Raw genomic sequence first — 17,500 nt, forward strand, 5'->3', positions numbered from 1 at the left:
TTACTGACGCAGGTAAATGAATACATACCTCTCTCTCTCTCTCTCTCTCTCTCTCTCTCTCTCTCTCTCTCTCTCTCTCTCTCTCTCTCTCTCTCTCTCTCTCTCTCTCTTTCTCACCAGCGGCCAGGCGGGAAGTGCAGCGTGGCGTCTATGCTGTCCTTGTCGCCCACAGAATTCAGCACGGGACTCACCAGCAGGCCGCTTCCCACCATGAACTGCGTCGACACCCCGCGGGATGCTGAGGGATGCACGAATAGGTAGGTAAGTAGGTAGGTAAGTAGGGAGGTTGCTAGAAAGGTAGGTAGATAGGTAGGTAGATAGATAAACAGCTAGATGGTTTGACGGATAGTTAGACAGATAAGTAGGTAAGTAGGTAAGTAGGTAGGTAAGTAGATAGATGGATAGATATATATATATATATATATATATAGAGAGAGAGAGAGAGAGAGAGAGAGAGAGAGAGAGAGAGAGAGAGAGAGAGAGAGAGAGAGAGAGAGAGAGAGAGAGAGAGAGAGAGAGAGAGAGAGAGAGAGAGAGAGAGAGAGAGAGAGAGAGAGAGAGAGAATTACTGATGAATAGTGGATTTGACTGATTGAATGATTGACTGACTGCTTAACTTAGTAATGAATGAATGCACTAATGGATGATTGATAGATAGATAGATAGATAGACGGATAGACAGATAGATAGACAGATGAACAGACATACAGACAGACAGTAATGAAACATGCGTAGAGATAAAGACTTAACTCGTCCCGGTGGTAAAGGTATTACAATTTAAGTGTCAATTAACCTACCTTTCCCTTCATCCCTCCTGCACAAAACCGAAATTTCTACGTTTTTTTTTTTTTCACACCAGAATCAATTAACGCCAGTCTCATTACGGGTACTGATGATTTACACACAAATTTAAGCGTTTATAATTGTGCAAACTAATTACGGATGCAACATATTACTTACGCACCAATGCCCTGCTCTGGACACGTTAATACCTGTCCTGGGTTAAGGTGTACCCCTCTCCCTCAACACCTGACCAAACACAATCTAACAAACTTACACAGCATAACCTAACACAACTTACCATTGCCAAACCTAACGAAATATACCATAACATAATATAGGCTAACACAACAGCCTACCCTAACCTATCTTAACATAACCGAAGTCTAACACAACCTAACATAGTCTAACGTAACACAATACTGTCAAACCTAACGTAACATGGCATAACCTAACATAACACAAGCTAACATAACCTAAAGTAACCTAACACATAGTGGTCCTACCTCACATAACATTGCATATACCAACAATGCCCTAACCTAACCTGATAACATAACATAGCATAACCTAACATACCCAAACTTCATATAACACAGTTTAACCTAACCTAACATAACCTAACCCAACATAACACAGCTTAACCTAACCTAACCTAACACAGCTTAACCTAACCTAACCTAACCTAACATAACCTAACCTAACATAACACAGCTTAACCTAACCTAACCTAACCTAACCTAACATAACACAGCTTAGCTTAACCTAACCTAACCTAACCTAACCTAACACAGCTTAACCTAACCTAACCTAACCTAACATAACCTAACATAACACAGCTTAACCTAACCTAACCTAACCTAACACAGCTTAACCTAACCTAACCTAACAATGCCTAACCTAACACAGTACAATCTAAACTAACATAACCTACAATACCCTAACATTCTAACCAAACCTAACCTAACGGAACCCTACTAATGCATCTCATATCCTCCCCTTGACACGAGTACGAGAAGCAAAAACACAGTAACTTGATTCGATGTACCGTGAGTGCCTACTAATTTAACTTACAGGGGAACAAAGGCAGTGGTGTCAGCTTCCTAATATCTCACCTATCTAGTTACCAGTACCTGTTCTCTATATCTGGCAAGACACAAGTACTTTCTTTATTCTTATCTTTTCTTATGTAAGGGGGACACTGGTCAAGGGCAAAGAGACGAAAAACAAAGGGCCTAATGTGGTGGCCAGTCCAAAAAGAAAAATATATTTTGTTTCTCTGGGCGACAAGCTACTGGGCGCTCTCTCTCTCTCTCTCTCTCTCTCTCTCTCTCTCTCTCTCTCTCTCTCTCTCTCTCTCTCTCTCTCTCTGATTTACCTGTATCAGGCCTAATTCTTTTCTCATTAGTATGGCGAGAGAGATAATAGAACCCATTTAAGAGTTTAAAGCTTCGATTTCTGCAACTCTCTCTCTCTCTCTCTCTCTCTCTCTCTCTCTCTCTCTCTCTCTCTCTCTCTCTCTCTCTCTCTCTCTCTCTCTCTCTCTCCCTTACCCTCGTCCTCAGGAAACTCGTAGAAGAGCGGGCGTGCCATGGGCGTCCCTTCCTGGCTGGCCTCGTACAGGAGCGTGTAGAAGTAGGGTAGGAGGGCGTACCGCAGCCTGATGAACACTCTGTAGGGGAGAGGATGACAGGCTGTAGTGGTGGTGGCAGTAGTAGTAGTAGTAGTAGTAGTAGTAGTAGTAGTAGTAGTAGTAGTAGTAGTAGTAGTAGTAGTAGTAGTAGTAGTAGTAGTAGTAGTAGCGATATATATTAAAGAACTTTTCTTAATGAGAGAGAGAGAGAGAGAGAGAGAGAGAGAGAGAGAGAGAGAGAGAGAGAGAGAGAGAGAGAGAGAGAGAGAGAGAGAGAGAGAGAGAGAGAGAGAGAGAGAGAGAGAGAGAGAGAGAGAGAGAGAAACAGGAAAACAGAGAAAAAGAGAAAAAGGGACAGACAGAGACAGACAAAGAGACAGGCAGACAGAGACAAAGAAACAGACACAGAGAGCGAAAAAATAACGCTAGCCGACTCTCTTAACACTCACCCTCGCTCACGTTACCTGTAGCACACCAGTTCATCATTTCCCTCATCAAAGTGCGGAGGTGAAGGGAAGCAGGTGAGTGTATCAATGGAAAAGTAATGAAGCATGAGAAGTATTCGAAAAAAAAAAATAAAATCTTGCTACGTTATTTTGAGGCAGGAGAGCTAAGTTAGTGGCGGGAGGGTGAACATAATGCGATACGGCGATTTGTGTCTCGTGAAGTGAAGGTAAAAGATTAACGAATTTTCCAGGACCACGAAAGTAAAAGTAATGATGTTCACTACCGCTACACGCCTGCACTAATGACACCTCCCTGTTTCTTTGTGGCTCAGTTGACAGCAATCTGTTCTACTTCACTAATGATTTTGTTCCCAGTGTTACAGCGATCAGGTTTTGTAGAGTGTGTGTGTGTGTGTGTGTGTGTGTGTGTGTGTGTGTGTGTGTGTGTGTGTGTGTGTGTGTGTGTGTGTGTGTGTGTGTGTGTGTGTGTGTGTGTGTGTGTGTGTGTGTGTGTCTCTCTCTCTCTCTCTCTCTCTCTCTCTCTCTCTCTCTCTCTCTCTCTCTCTCTCTCTCTCTCTCTCTCTCTCTCTCTCTCTCTCTCTCCTTTGATCAATGTTATTCCTCTCTTCCTTCCCTATCACTGTTTCCTCCCACTCTAGTTATTTCTGTCCCCCACTCGAATCATTTATCTCCCTCTTCCCTTCCATTCCTTCCATTCATCCTAGTCATTCCTTCCTACCGCCGCTTTTGTTTTCAATTTCTGAGAGACATTTGGCAAGCTTTTTTCCTTTTCTGCCTTAAAAATAGAAAAAAAGTACAGAAAACATCATTCCTTTCTTCCATCTTATGCATCACTCTTTCATTCCCTAAAAATCAAGGGGAATGTCAGTTTTGTTCCAGTCATTCCTTCCTGTCACTTTAAGCATTACTCTGTCTCATTCCTTAAAAATCAAGGAGAAGACCAGTTTAGATAAAAGAAAGTAGTGTTTGGTAAGGGCATGACAGAAACGGAAAGTCATGAGAGCATTAGAGTTGTGAGGTCAAAGAACGGAAATTGAATGGTACAGAAGACAAATTTGAGGGAATGCCGGGGGTGTAAAAGGAAAGTTAAGAATATATAAGAAACGGGAAGTCAAGAGAGCATCAGACTTGTGGAATAAAAGAACAGGATGGAAATAGACTATTATGGGTTGACAATGACGCCCAGGAGGAACAGTTTGGTGGAAGGCTGCGGGTGAAAGGCAGTGTTTAGCTGCAGACGTGGCTCGATACTCCTTTCAAGAAGTTCAAGTTATTTAAGTGGCAGTCTTTTTAATTCTCTCTAGTTGGCCTCTCTTCTCAGTGTGTGGCGGTGATAGCAGCCACTCGAGGACGCCCGCAGCAAGTCAACAAAAAGTGAACGCCTGCACGCCCGTGACAACATCCTTTAGTGTGTGTGTGTGTGTGTGTGTGTGTGTGTGTGTGTGTGTGTGTGTGTGTGTGTGTGTGTGTGTGTGTGTGTGTGTGTGTGTGTGTGTGTGTGTGTGTGTGTGTGTGTGTGTCATATACTCCACTAATGAATCCTCCACACTATTATCGTTGTAAATAATAAAGGAGGGCATGATATTGCTGTCCTCGTGAGTTATTAGCTAATGTATCTGCCGCACCATTATTGCTGCAAACAGATATGCATAATGAATCTACACTTACGCGTCATCACTTCAGAATACAGGAATATGTAATGGACTTATTTTGCTAGGGATTACAAAGGTTCTTTTTTTCTTTTTCTTTTTTCTTTTTTTTCTTTTTTTTTTTTTGTTTTTTTTTACAAGAATACCTTTAGCACATATGGAAGATGAAAGTAACCTGACCCACCAATGACGTTTGCTGACCCAAAATCCCAAAGCTACTGAAGTGACGATATAACATTCATACAACGAAAGTAACCTGACCTACCAGTGACCTCTGCATGACCCGAGACGCCACAGCCACTAAAGTGACGCTATAACACTCACACAACAAAAATAACCCGATCTACCCCCAGTGACGCTACACACCAGCGTGACCTGCATGACCCGAGATGCCACGGGTACAAAAGTGACGCCATGACACACACACAGTGATGGTACAGCAATGGCGGGGCAGCAGGTTTGGCATACACACAGCTAATCCACTACGGCAATCACAAATCACATTCTCACTCTTCCTATTTGTTTTCAATTATGATCTGCAAAAATATCCCAGCTACAAGTACCCTTCAATTTCTATTCCGCTCACAAGTGCATCTTTACTCTCTCTCCCTCCCACACAACGCCTTGCAAAAAAATAAGGAAGGGAGAGAGATGAAGTGGTGCACTCCTCTCCCTCTCTCACTCGCGTCAAGGCGAAGGCGGCGGTGCGTGGGGGCTGCCTCGGTTCACTGGCGATATTCACACGAGAGGAGATCGTTCTTCACTTCAAGCAGAAGCGAAAGTTTTCATTGGATGGCTCAAAAAGTATCAGAGCCCGGCGGTGCATCGTGTGGCGCGGAATCAATGAATCAATACCAGGTGTCTATGTAAGGATGTGAGAGGACACGTGTGAGGCAGTGGTGTTCAAGGTTCCTCTATGTTCTGGTTCACTATCGACATTTCACTTCTCATGCTATATTTCCTTCCTTCAGTGCACGAATGGATATGCCTCCCTCGGCCTCTCTTTCCTCGTGTTCATAAAGAATATTGCTGTATAAAGCTGGAATGTGCTCAATTCGTGAGCCTTCGTGTGTCAAGATAACTGTCATGAGTTGTCTAAAAATTACAAGCAAGGGAACCAATAGATATCGTGGTGGTACAGGATCAGTGCAATAGTTGTGTTATGAGCAGAGTTGAAATTTCACACTACGAAAAACAAAATACTTCATGACAGACTTTCTCCATATCTAAAAAGACAGAATGAATAACTGACTGACCGACCGACCCACCGACCGACCGACCGACTGACTGACTGACTGATTGATTGATTAACTAACTGATTTCATGACGTCGCAACAACAGGATCACGGTGACGTCCCATGAATGACCAACTCTGCTGTGGGCGAGGCGCTGAGGACACGGCCGAACCTAAAAAGCCTGTAAGGAGGGGAAGAGAGCGGAATATCCTGACGCTCATTATAATTTGCGACAGGGCTCAAGACAGGAGACGTCCATGGCAGTGCGCTTCATTGTGCAGTGTCGCCACATGCGCCGCGCCGTCGGTGGTCGCGGATCTTTGGCTGACGATGCGTGGTCACGACCTGAGTGATCTGCAACACTGGCGGTTTCACAACAATGTTCGCCGAGGGATTACTGATAGAGAGAGGTACAGTCTACACTACGTTTTCCTTCAAAGTAGGGGCCCATTGTGTACAGCTAACATCCCTTGCATAAAAGGTGCCATGTAAGCGTATCAACACCATGTGAAACTGAGCCACGCACTGATTGCAAAAACTTTATAAAAAAAAAAAAAAAACTTTCCGTAACTAATACGCCGAAATGCTTTTTTTTTTTTATAAAGTGACAAAGGAAATATGAAGCGTAACACAGCTGTGAGCAAACCTCCGATATTATGACTAGTATTTTTATCCGTAATACAATAGACCGCCAGCCTCCCTGTCGCTGGACAAAGGCAGACGGGATTCAATTTCTTCCGCAACATTATTAATAAACGACGTCTCAATATCTCACTTCTCCGTGCCGGGGGACCATGAGGAAGTCGAGACTCCAATCCTCACAAAAGAACAATATCCAAAGCGCTTTAATTCCTGTAAACTGGAAACTTGCAATGATATATTCTAGAAAACTTGCACATATTACACGTGTCGTCTTTACATTTATATAATACTATCAGTCATCACCTGATCACGCGTTATAATTGAAGAAGGATTTTGTCCTGCAGTAAAACTATAAATACACATGAAAACGAAGATGACATTGATGTTTTCTTTCCTTAGTCATTATTTCAAAATTGGAGAGTCTCATCCTACAGCGAAATCATGCAGACTGAGCATGATGATAAGGATGATGCTTATTTTTCTTTACTTGATCTTCTTTCAAGCCCCGATGCACAGCATAGCCATAATCTTTAACCAGCCACCAGTAGAAGACAGCACCACCCTCGGCAAGGCTGCACCACCGCCACGGACCGCTGCTAATCCCACAGCCAGCAGGAATGCCACGCCCCGGGACACCTTTGAAGTTCTCACACGTCACACCGTCATCACAGCACGCCCTCAGCAGACGCGGCCGCCTCATCTTCCCGACTGGCGCCTCTACACGTATTCCGCGGCGCCATGAGGAGGATGAGCCGTGACGGACGAGTTGCCATTACAGCTGCTTAGTGGAAGGTAACGCGTCACCTCAACCCTGCGATCACACCAGCCAGGCGGGGCACATTTCACTTTGGGCGCATTGCGGCTGAGGTAGACCTTCACTAAAATTCTCTCACTTCAGACACAAACTTGTAACCAGATATACAACCTTCGTGGTCTGATACGCTGGCACCCAAATGAAGTAACAGTAAACTGGCTTTTGCACTCCAGTGAAATGCTCCCGCCAGACGTGTGTTGCTGCAGTGTACCGGTGGCCTGACGAAAGCTCCACACTCCAGTATTTGCAGTGGCGTAACTCAGGGATTACGCAATGTTGTTTTGGAAAGCCGAGGAATAAATCTAAACTGAACCCACGTTGTGATGGAGGAGTCTTGCTTTTGTAACAGCTCTTCCTGATGTGATTTATGTCTCTTATTTACTTGTATTTTCTTCTCATTTCACTTCCTCTTTTCTCGTGAGGAAGCGCCCGGGCATCAAGCTCTTGTTTCAACGTAAAGATCTTATCATGGAGCTATAATGATCCTGTACAAAATAGTCTGGTTGGTCTTGCTTGTCCTGTAGCTGAGTCTTCAACCGGCGCCAAGGGAACGTGCCGCCACGCTAAAGCTTCAAGGGTAAGTTTAACATGACGCTGAATTACATCAATATGCAGTATAGTCTGAAGAGTCATAGCATAATTAACATTGACGCTAATTTCTCTCTCTCTCTCTCTCTCTCTCTCTCTCTCTCTCTCTCTCTCTCTCTCTCTCTCTCTCTCTCTCTCTCTCTCTCTCTCTCTCTGGACAATTTTCTTTATTTCCAGTAATATGCTAATGTGTATAATCATACTTATGCTCCATTCCTAATAATAGCAAAGTCATTATAAATTTAATGCAGGGATGGTTGTCAGGCTGGGGTGAATAATTACAGCTCCATGTCGTTTGGCTTCTAGAGTAATGGAGAGAGAGAGAGAAACATAACACTAAATCCTCTTATAACCCTGAAATATAAAGATCTGTGTTATATTCGTGTATCTCACTTCCTTTACATTCTAGCTCACCACTTCATGGGTTTTCCATCACAGTGGTGTTGTCTTTTTTGTTAATAAATTAATTAGACTGTCTTTTCTTATGTGTGTTTGTGTGTGTATCAATAAACTTACTAGACTTAATTGTTTTGTATTTCCTTTGTGATATTTCGTTTCAATCGCGTTATGACTGATTGGCTTTGTTTCAATTAACTAACTAGACTTGTCGGTGTCTTATTTCTTCGTATTCTATGTTTTCTTTTTTTTTTTTCAATAAACTAACTAAAGTTGACTGTAATGTATTCTTTTCTATTCTATTTATATTGCCTTTTTGCCAATAAATACTATTCTTGCCTGTCTTGGATTCTTTTTTTATATAACACGTTAGGATTGCCTTTTTTGCCGATAAACTAACTAAATATGATGGCAATATTGCTACGTATTTTGTAACACGTTAGCACTTACTCTTTTTTCGTAAATAAACTAATAAGACTTATTGGTGTTACATTCTTTTGTACTTTTTATCATGTTACAATTGTCTTTTCGTCAATAAACTCAATTTAACTGCTGTATTATTTTCTATTTCGTGTCACGTTAGAATTGTCTTTTCGCAATAACTAAATCTGACTGAGCTGCAATTTGTATTTCCTATCACGCTCAAATTGCCTCTTCTCCGATACATTAAAATAAAACGTGTGTGTGTGTGTGTGTGTGTGTGTGTGTGTGTGTGTGTGTGTGTTCCAAGACAATCACATCTCTGCCAATAAACTCACGGAAATAAAATATACTCGTACGTGCCCTTCCGTATTTCCTTCTTCCTATGACTTGAACTCTTTGGATGATCCTTTTAACCTTTCTTTTGGGGACTACACCTCAGTGGCCCACTTTCCCCTCCCCCTGTGCCAGTCCCCCTCATACATTAAAAAAGAAAATGAGACTCACGCGAGCTGGTGAGTGAAGGCCTTGTCGAAGTCAGTAGGGTTCCTCGCCTCGTGACCGTCCTCGTAATGACTCACCATGAGGGGCCAGAACGCCGCCATCTGGTGACCACGGAGACACCACTCACTCTTCAGCTCACCTGCAACGCACCAAAGAGGAAACAGTAAATGATAATAAATGATAATAACCTCCAGTGACGCAGGATTTAGTGTGTCTGTGAAAGGACGTAAATTCTTCCAACGATCTTGAGTCTATCATTCTCTTATGGAGAGAACAATGACATTATAGCGACGAGCGTGGCACCAAATCCAATTACAAATGCAAGGACAAAACGGAAAAAAATAAATAAAAAAAAATGTAAGGTACGTGTCAAAAAGGGAACAAAATAGAAAACTGTTTAGTGGGTGGCATCCACGCGTGAGGATAATATTATAATGACGGGAAAGGATTTAGAGGATGATAATAAAATAGGTGGCAAGGAGATAATGAAGAGAATTACGTGTCAAGGGTATAATGAATAGTGTGTGTGTGTGTGTGTGTGTGTGTGTGTGTGTGTGTGTGTGTGTGTGTGTGTGTGTGTGTGTGTGTGTGTGTGTGTGTGTGTGTGTGTGTGTGTGTGTGTGTGTGTGTGTGTGTGTGTGTGTGTGTGTGTGTGTACTGAATCCGGTAAGCAACAAATTGACTAGAAATAAAAGAATGGCTCTGTCGGTGACAACTGAAATTATAGAAGAAAAATAATAAGGACCATATATAAACTGCTGAGGAAATCCCGTTTGCCGAAGAGAAAACATTGCCACCTGCGAGGGATGGACAGCGTTCAGACGAGGCCAAAGAAAATGCCTGAGCTTGAAAAGGTTGCTTGGGTAAAAGCGAACATGAAGAGAGAAAACACAAACTTATTAATATGTAAATTTCAACAAAAAAAAAAGAAAGAAAAAAGAAACACACGCGCATACAGTAGGACTTATTAAAATTCATAGATGCATATCATCAGCGAAGGAGAAAAGGGGAAACAAGAATCTCAGAAAACTCAGAAACAAGAGAAAAAAGGTCTAGAACATCAGGAAATTTTAAACCGGAATGGACTGGAACTAAAAGACAAATACAAGAACAAAACATAAATAGTAAAAAGATAAGGTTAAAGAGAGAGAGAGAGAGAGAGAGAGAGAGAGAGAGAGAGAGAGAGAGAGAGAGAGAGAGAGAGAGAGAGAGAGAGAGAGAGAGAGAGAGAGAGAGAGAGAGAGAGAGAGAGAGAGAGAGAGAGAGAGAGAAGATAAGAAACTAGGAAACTACAAGGAAAAACACGTAATAAACTGGAACAACACTGGGACAATAATGAAAAAACACAACTTTATCATCACCACCACCACCACCACCACCACCACCACCACCAACAACAACAACAACAACAACAACAACAACACTAAGGACCATATCCTGAAACACCTGGCCTCACCTTTACGACTTTCAACATGTTCTACTTCAAGTAAGACGAGTTTTTAAGTGCGTTTTTACATTCTGGTGTCAGATTAACAACATTTCTACATTATTAAAAGTCCAAACACTCTTGAGAACTTGACCAATCATCTCTGTGGCCTTTGAAAATAGTCGTGTAGAGAGAGAGAGAGAGAGAGAGAGAGAGAGAGAGAGAGAGAGAGAGAGAGAGAGAGAGAGAGAGAGAGAGAGAGAGAGAGAGAGAGAGAGAGAGAGAGAGAGAGAGAGAGAGAGAGAGAGAGAGAGAGAGAGAGAGAGAGAGAGAGAGAGAGAGAGAGAGAGAGAGAGAGAGAGAGAGAGAGAGAGAGAGAGAGAGAGAAAAGCACTTCAGAATACGAATCTAACAACAACAACAACAACAACAACAACAACAACCACTCTCCTCACCCTTCGTGTCATTCCTGCTGCCACAGATGGGCCCCCCAGCGAGAGGCACCCCGTACAGGCCCAGCTCCAGCACCTGCACTAGGGACACCTGCTGCTCCATGAAGTTGGCGCCGAAACTTTCCCCAAAGGCCCCGCCCTCAGCCCCCGAGCCAGCGTGCGTTGACTGGCTGGTGACAAAGGGGCGCTTCTTTGGTGCGATCTCCTGCTGGCGGCGACACAGACGAAGGGAAGAGAAGAATGTATAGAGGATGAGGAATAGGAGAAATAGAAGAATAGGAGTGTTAAAATAGGGATACGTTGATAGGAATAGGGGAATAGCAATAGAATATAAATAGGAGAACAGGAATGGAATAATAGGGAAGAGAAAGATGTAAAGAGAGAATGAGGAATAGGAAATGTTGAAGAACAGGAGGGATACAATAGGGATACGTTGATAGGAATAGGAGAGTAGCAATATAGGAATGTAAATAGAACAGGAATGGAATGAGAGAGAGAGAGAGAGAGAGAGAGAGAGAGAGAGAGAGAGAGAGAGAGAGAGAGAGAGAGAGAGAGAGAGAGAGAGAGAGAGAGAGAGAGAGAGAGAGAGAGAGAGAGAGAGAGAGAGAGAGAGAGAGAGAGAGAGAGAGAGAGAGAGAGAGAGAGAGAGAGAAACATGCAAATTAAATACCAGCAACACTCCCAAAACAAGACAAAACAAAACAAAACAAACTCGTCACTGCAACACAAGATAATGCAACAACTCATAAATCCAGGTTGCACGTTACCGCACGCCACTACGCACACTGCAACACTACACACCAAAAACCTGAAATAGCAATAACCAAAGCGATCCTGGAAAAAAAAAAAAAAAAATGACACTGAAAACTTTACATTATTGCAGATCAACATTATAAAGGACAAAAGCAGTAATAAATCAAACTAGTATCTCTCTCTCTCTCTCTCTCTCTCTCTCTCTCTCTCTCTCTCTCTCTCTCTCTCTCTCTCTCTCTCTCTCTCATACCCAGTCTTACATCATTACTGCCAAAATTTCATTACAAGAGGAAGAAAATGGAAATTCTGAAAATGTGGCGAGGGTTTTTCATTCAAATGCGTTTTAACTTTACGGAGACCTTCGACACATGGAAGATAAAGCCAAATAAAGCCATCGATAAAATAGAACCGTTAATAAAGCCAATAAATAAATAAATACATCAATTAATCCAAAAATCTTCGTTAAATTAAAAAGTAAAGACAATTCAGGCCTTCGACAAACCCAAAATAAAGCTCTTAAAAACCCCGCCCAAAGCTCTTAAGCCCAAATAAAGCTCTTGATAACCCCAGACAAAGCTCCTGATAAGCCCAAATAAAGCAGTTCATTAACCCAAATGAAGCTCTTACTAAAACTAATAAAGCTCTCGATAAAGCCAATTCAAGCTTTTTAATAAGGCCAAATAAAGCTCTTAATAAACCCAAACAAAACTTAATAAAGCCAAACAAAGCTCTCAATACAACAAAATAAAGCTCTCAATACAATCAAATAAAGCTCTTAATAACACCAAATATAGCTCTTCATAAAACCAAATAAATCTCTTAATAAAGCCAAGTAAAGTTCTTAATAAAACCAAAGCCCTCAATAAATCCAAATAAAGTTCAATAAACCAAATAAAGCTCAATAAACCCAAAATAAAACTCAATAAACCCAAATAAAGCTCAATAAACCCAAATCAAGCTCAATAAGCCCAAATAAAGCTCAGTAAATCCAAATAAAGCTCAATAAGCCCAAATAAAGCTCAATAAACCCAAATCAAGCTTAATAAACCCAAAATAAAGCTCAGTAAACCCATATAAAGCTCAATTAACCCAAATAATCCTCAATAAACCCATATAAAGCTCAATAAACCCAAATAAAGCTCAATAAACCCAAATCAAGCTTAATAAACCCAAAATAAAGCTCAATAACTCTAAATAAAGCTCAATAAACCCAAATAATCCTCAATAAACCCAAATAAAGCTCAATAAACCCAAATAATCCTCAATAAACCCAAATAAAGCTCAATAAACCCAAATAAAACTCAATAAACCCACATAAAGCTCAATTAACCCAAATAATCCTTAATAAACCCATATAAAGCTCAATAAACCCATAAAAAGCTCAATAAACCCAAATAAAGCTCAATAAACCCATATAAAGCTCTCAGTAAACCAAATAAAGCCAACAAGACTGCCCCCCACACAGAGATCTCGGCCAAATGGAAAATAAAGCCACGTAAATCATATACTGTACAATATTTCCACCCAAGGTTCCAAGAATCGTTATCTCTCAAAAGGACGTTCCCTCTGCGAACTCTTGCCTCGCCTCATACGACACTTGCCCTTCGTTTGCCTTTGTTTCACTGTGCTTGTGTGTGTGTGTGTGTGTGTGTGTGTGTGTGTGTGTGTGTGTGTGTGTGTGTGTGTGTGTGTGTGTGTGTGTTTGGCATAGCAAGTGTCAAAGCAATGTGAGGATGGAAGATAAGCACAGCAGGAAGAGACGCAGCAACATTGTTATCGAAAAATAGGATAAAACACACACACACACACACACACACACACACACACACACACACACACACACACACACACACACACACACACACACACACACACACACACACAACGCCAAGCTCTCATTTATTAAGGATGATGTTTGAGGAAGGATTAACTTGTTGCATTAGTTATCTTTACGAGAGAGAGAGAGAGAGAGAGAGAGAGAGAGAGAGAGAGAGAGAGAGAGAGAGAGAGAGAGAGAGAGAGAGAGAGAGAGAGAGAGAGAGAGAGAGTGTACATGAGCGGAAATTAAGCAATACCATTACCATTGTCTGTTCCATCTCATTACTCTCAGTTCCTCCCAGTTCTTCCTAGTAAGATTCAAAAGTTTACTGCTTTTGTTCTATTGTGTTCCTTTGTGTTCTCTTGTGTGTTGAGCTCTCCCTGTTTTCTCTCTTATCCGTTTATCCTTTCACTGTCAAAATATTTTCCTCTTATCACCTGCAAGTTTTTTTAGCACTTATTTTTTATGTAATACAGTCACTTACGCAGTTCTAGGTAAGACAAAATGAACCTCAAATTTCCTCTTATTTCCTGTGTCCATGCCAGTAATTTTCTATGGTTCTGTGGATGCCGGGAAAGGACGATCATAGGAGAGAAAAGATTAAAGATGGATTGGTGGTGATATTTTTCTTTTGCATCTGTGGCCATTGCTCTTTCCTGCACACGCGAGGGGACGACAGGGAAAGGGGTACAGAAAATACAATGAAATGCTTTAAAACAACACGCCTCCTCAACCGGGGTAACAAAGGGCAAAACAAAGTCGCCAACTCGAACGTGAAAAGAATAAATATGTCTCAATTTTACGTTGCATATATTCGCATGTGTCTTTTAATTCCGTTTTCTTTTCTCTCTTATTTCATGGTCACCCCTTCTAAGAGCTTTTTGTTGTTTTTCTTTCAACGGCTTTCAGTTTATTAATTCCGGTACGTTAAGTATGCTGAAGTTACGGTCTCTCTCTCTCTCTCTCTCTCTCTCTCTCTCTCTCTCTCTCTCTCTCTCTCTCTCTCTCTCTCTCTCTCTACTATTTCATAATGTGTTGAGAAACGCTTTCCAGTTTTGTATTTTGCGTTGTATAGCGTGTATTCAAGTGTATTTCATTGTGTCTGATTTCTTTGTTTTTGTACCGTTTAGTAGTAGTAGTAGTAGTAGTAGTAGTAGTAGTAGTAGTAGTAGTAGTAGTAGTAGTAGTAGTAGTAGTAGTAGTAGTAGTAGTAGTAGTAGTAGTACATAAAGAAATAAGGAAAGCTGCAAGAAGCCATCAGGCCTACACGTGGCAGTCCCTGTATGAAATATACCTACCTATTTCCACCTATCATCCCCATCCATAAATCCGTCTAATCTCTTAAAGCTCCCTAATGACTTAGCACTAACAACTTGATTACTGAGTCCCTTCCCTTCATCTACCACCACCAATTTCTTCTTATCTCTTTTTCAAATCTATTTTTTTTTTCAAGCTTGAACCCGTTTAGTAGTAGTATCATTACAGTAAAATCCCTCTTATCCAGCATCAACGGGACCGCCGACATGCCGGATACTTGAATATTGCCGGATACTTGAATAGAAGTGAAATTATGTCCACAATCACCACCCTACATTCATGCATCTTACCATAACAAAGATCAGCTGATCCTAATCAGCAGCTGATCTGATCAGCTGCTTAAGTGTAAGCACAACACGCTTCCTCTTTTCTACAACTTTAGGCATGATGAAGGCGTCAGGCGATAAACAGTGCACACGCGGGACTGAGTCACTGAGTAAACACAGTGCAGTGGGCTGCAGATGGCGCAAAGCAGTGCGCTCTGGTGGCCAAGGGACAAAGTATGCCTCGCGCGGGAATTTTAATCGATTTTATGAGTACACATTGATTTTTTATTGATTTTAAGACTCGGGGAAAAATGTGCCGGATACTTGAAGCTGCCAGATACTCGAATGCCGGATAAGAGGGATTTTACTGTATTATTATTATTATTGCCATTAGTAGTAGTAGTAGTAGTAGCAGTAGTAGCAGTGGTAGTATTACAGTACTATTCCTTATTACGAGTATCGATACGGCTTTCACAGTAACCCCCAGTCTGATCACTTAGCCAGCCTTTACCCTACACACTCACACTACGCACACGACCCATGAAGCAACCAGTGATCTGCCATTTCCACCTATTACCTCTCTCTCTCTCTCTCTCTCTCTCTCTCTCTCTCTCTCTCTCTCTCTCTCTCTCTCTCTCTCTCTCTCTCTCTCAATACATGTCAATAATTCTTGCCTGGTTTATTTGTTTTCGCTAACTTTTGTTGTTGTTGTTGTTGTTTTTTTTAATCTTTTACGGACGTTGACTTTCATGACAGGGAAAAATAGTGTGTGGTGAGTATAGTGGGTGTGGTGGTGGTGGTGGTGGTGGTGGTGGTGCTGGTGGTAAAAAAAAAAAAAATCAAGATCATAAAATATTAAAAATCAATAAAAAAAAAAAGACAAACAAAAACGCACCGCTAAACAAAACAACAACAACAACAACAACAACAACAACAACAACAACAACTAGAGCAGCCTGGTCCATACACGCCCCCACCACAAACCCACACCATAAACGCAGCACCCCGGAAATGTGATCCATATAAAATGGATTAAATTAAGCACCTTCGCCTCGTCTCTCTTTCCAGCAGCAAGGGGAGCCAAGAGACAGACAGACAGACAGACAGACAGAAAAACAGAGAGCTGGAAACACATAAACATGGAGACAGGCAAACGAGCAGACACAAACAGGAGATACAGATAAACAGACAGACAGACAGACACACACATTATCAGTCATATTAATAAAAAAAAGTGAAAATAATGACTGATGATGGAGAAAGTGATAACGATAAAAGATGATTAATACTCGTAGTAAAATAATAACAACAAATGACTGATAACGATAACACACACACACACACATACACACACAGAGAGAGAGAGAGAGAGAGAGAGAGAGAGAGAGAGAGAGAGAGAGAGAGAGAGAGAGAGAGAGAGAGAGAGAGAGAGAGAGAGAGAGAGAGAGAGAGAGAGAGAGAGAGAGAGAGAGAGAGAGAGAGAGAGAGAGAGATACAGAAGTGACAGACAAAAGCCAGGCAAACGTCATTCGTATCGATCCAAATCAGTTGTGACCAATTTATCTGATTCTCTCCAATAAGGGACGCGCGGGGAAAATTCTGCGTGGGAAATAAAAAAAAAAAAGGAAAGACAAAATTGAGTCGCAATATGGCGGCGCGATGTGGAGAGATTCAGTTTATTTTTTCAGGTCATAATTGCGAAAGCTTTGAGGCCAGCACGCGACTACTAATTTACCTCTCTCTCTCTCTCTCTCTCTCTCTCTCTCTCTCTCTCTCTCTCTCTCTCTCTCTTACACGGACGGGTGCAGAAATATGGAAAGACTTTATAAACTTTAGACTTCTGATATATAGAGAGAAACACAGGTAGACAGGCAAACTGAAAAGTAGATAGATAGATAGACAGATAGATAGATAGATAGATAGATAGATAGATAGATAGAGATATGAAGAATGACTGGTAGATAGTAAGAGATAGTTACAAACTTATTAAGTGAAAAAGCAACGCACCTGTTGATTAAATCCCACACCTGGAGAGAGAGAGAGAGAGAGAGAGAGAGAGAGAGAGAGAGAGAGAGAGAGAGAGAGAGAGAGAGAGAGAGAGAGAGAGAGATGGGAGAGAGAGATGGGAGAGATGAAATCTGTAGGAAACTCATAATTCAACAAACTTTTGTGCGCACGCTCCCTTTGATCCCTGATGCGTAATGTTATAGCTTATTACTGGCGACTAAAACTTTCTCTCTCTCTCTCTCTCTCTCTCTCTCTCTCTCTCTCTCTCTCTCTCTCTCTCTCTCTCTCTCTCTCTCTCTCTCTCTCTGTTCATGTACAGTACGTATATATTT

The 17,500-nt window shown here is 41.6% G+C and overlaps 1 protein-coding gene across 2 annotated transcripts in view; it reads right to left on the reverse strand.

Moving 5' to 3' along the window:
• The window catches only part of LOC135089690 (sucrase-isomaltase, intestinal-like), a 58,434-nt gene that overhangs the window by 25,777 nt on the left and 15,157 nt on the right, over window positions 1-17,500 (reverse strand). For both annotated transcript variants that reach the window (XM_063985609.1, XM_063985608.1), the window contains exons 8-11: window positions 11,010-11,211; window positions 9,132-9,267; window positions 2,334-2,452; window positions 118-238 (exon numbers count right to left, since the gene is read on the reverse strand). In XM_063985609.1, the coding sequence (XP_063841679.1) occupies window positions 118-238; window positions 2,334-2,452; window positions 9,132-9,267; window positions 11,010-11,211 (578 nt within the window). The remainder of the gene's footprint in view (window positions 1-117; window positions 239-2,333; window positions 2,453-9,131; window positions 9,268-11,009; window positions 11,212-17,500) is intronic.

Source organism: Scylla paramamosain, chromosome 33 (assembly GCF_035594125.1).
Source record: "Scylla paramamosain isolate STU-SP2022 chromosome 33, ASM3559412v1, whole genome shotgun sequence".
Lineage (NCBI taxonomy): Eukaryota > Metazoa > Arthropoda > Malacostraca > Decapoda > Portunidae > Scylla > Scylla paramamosain.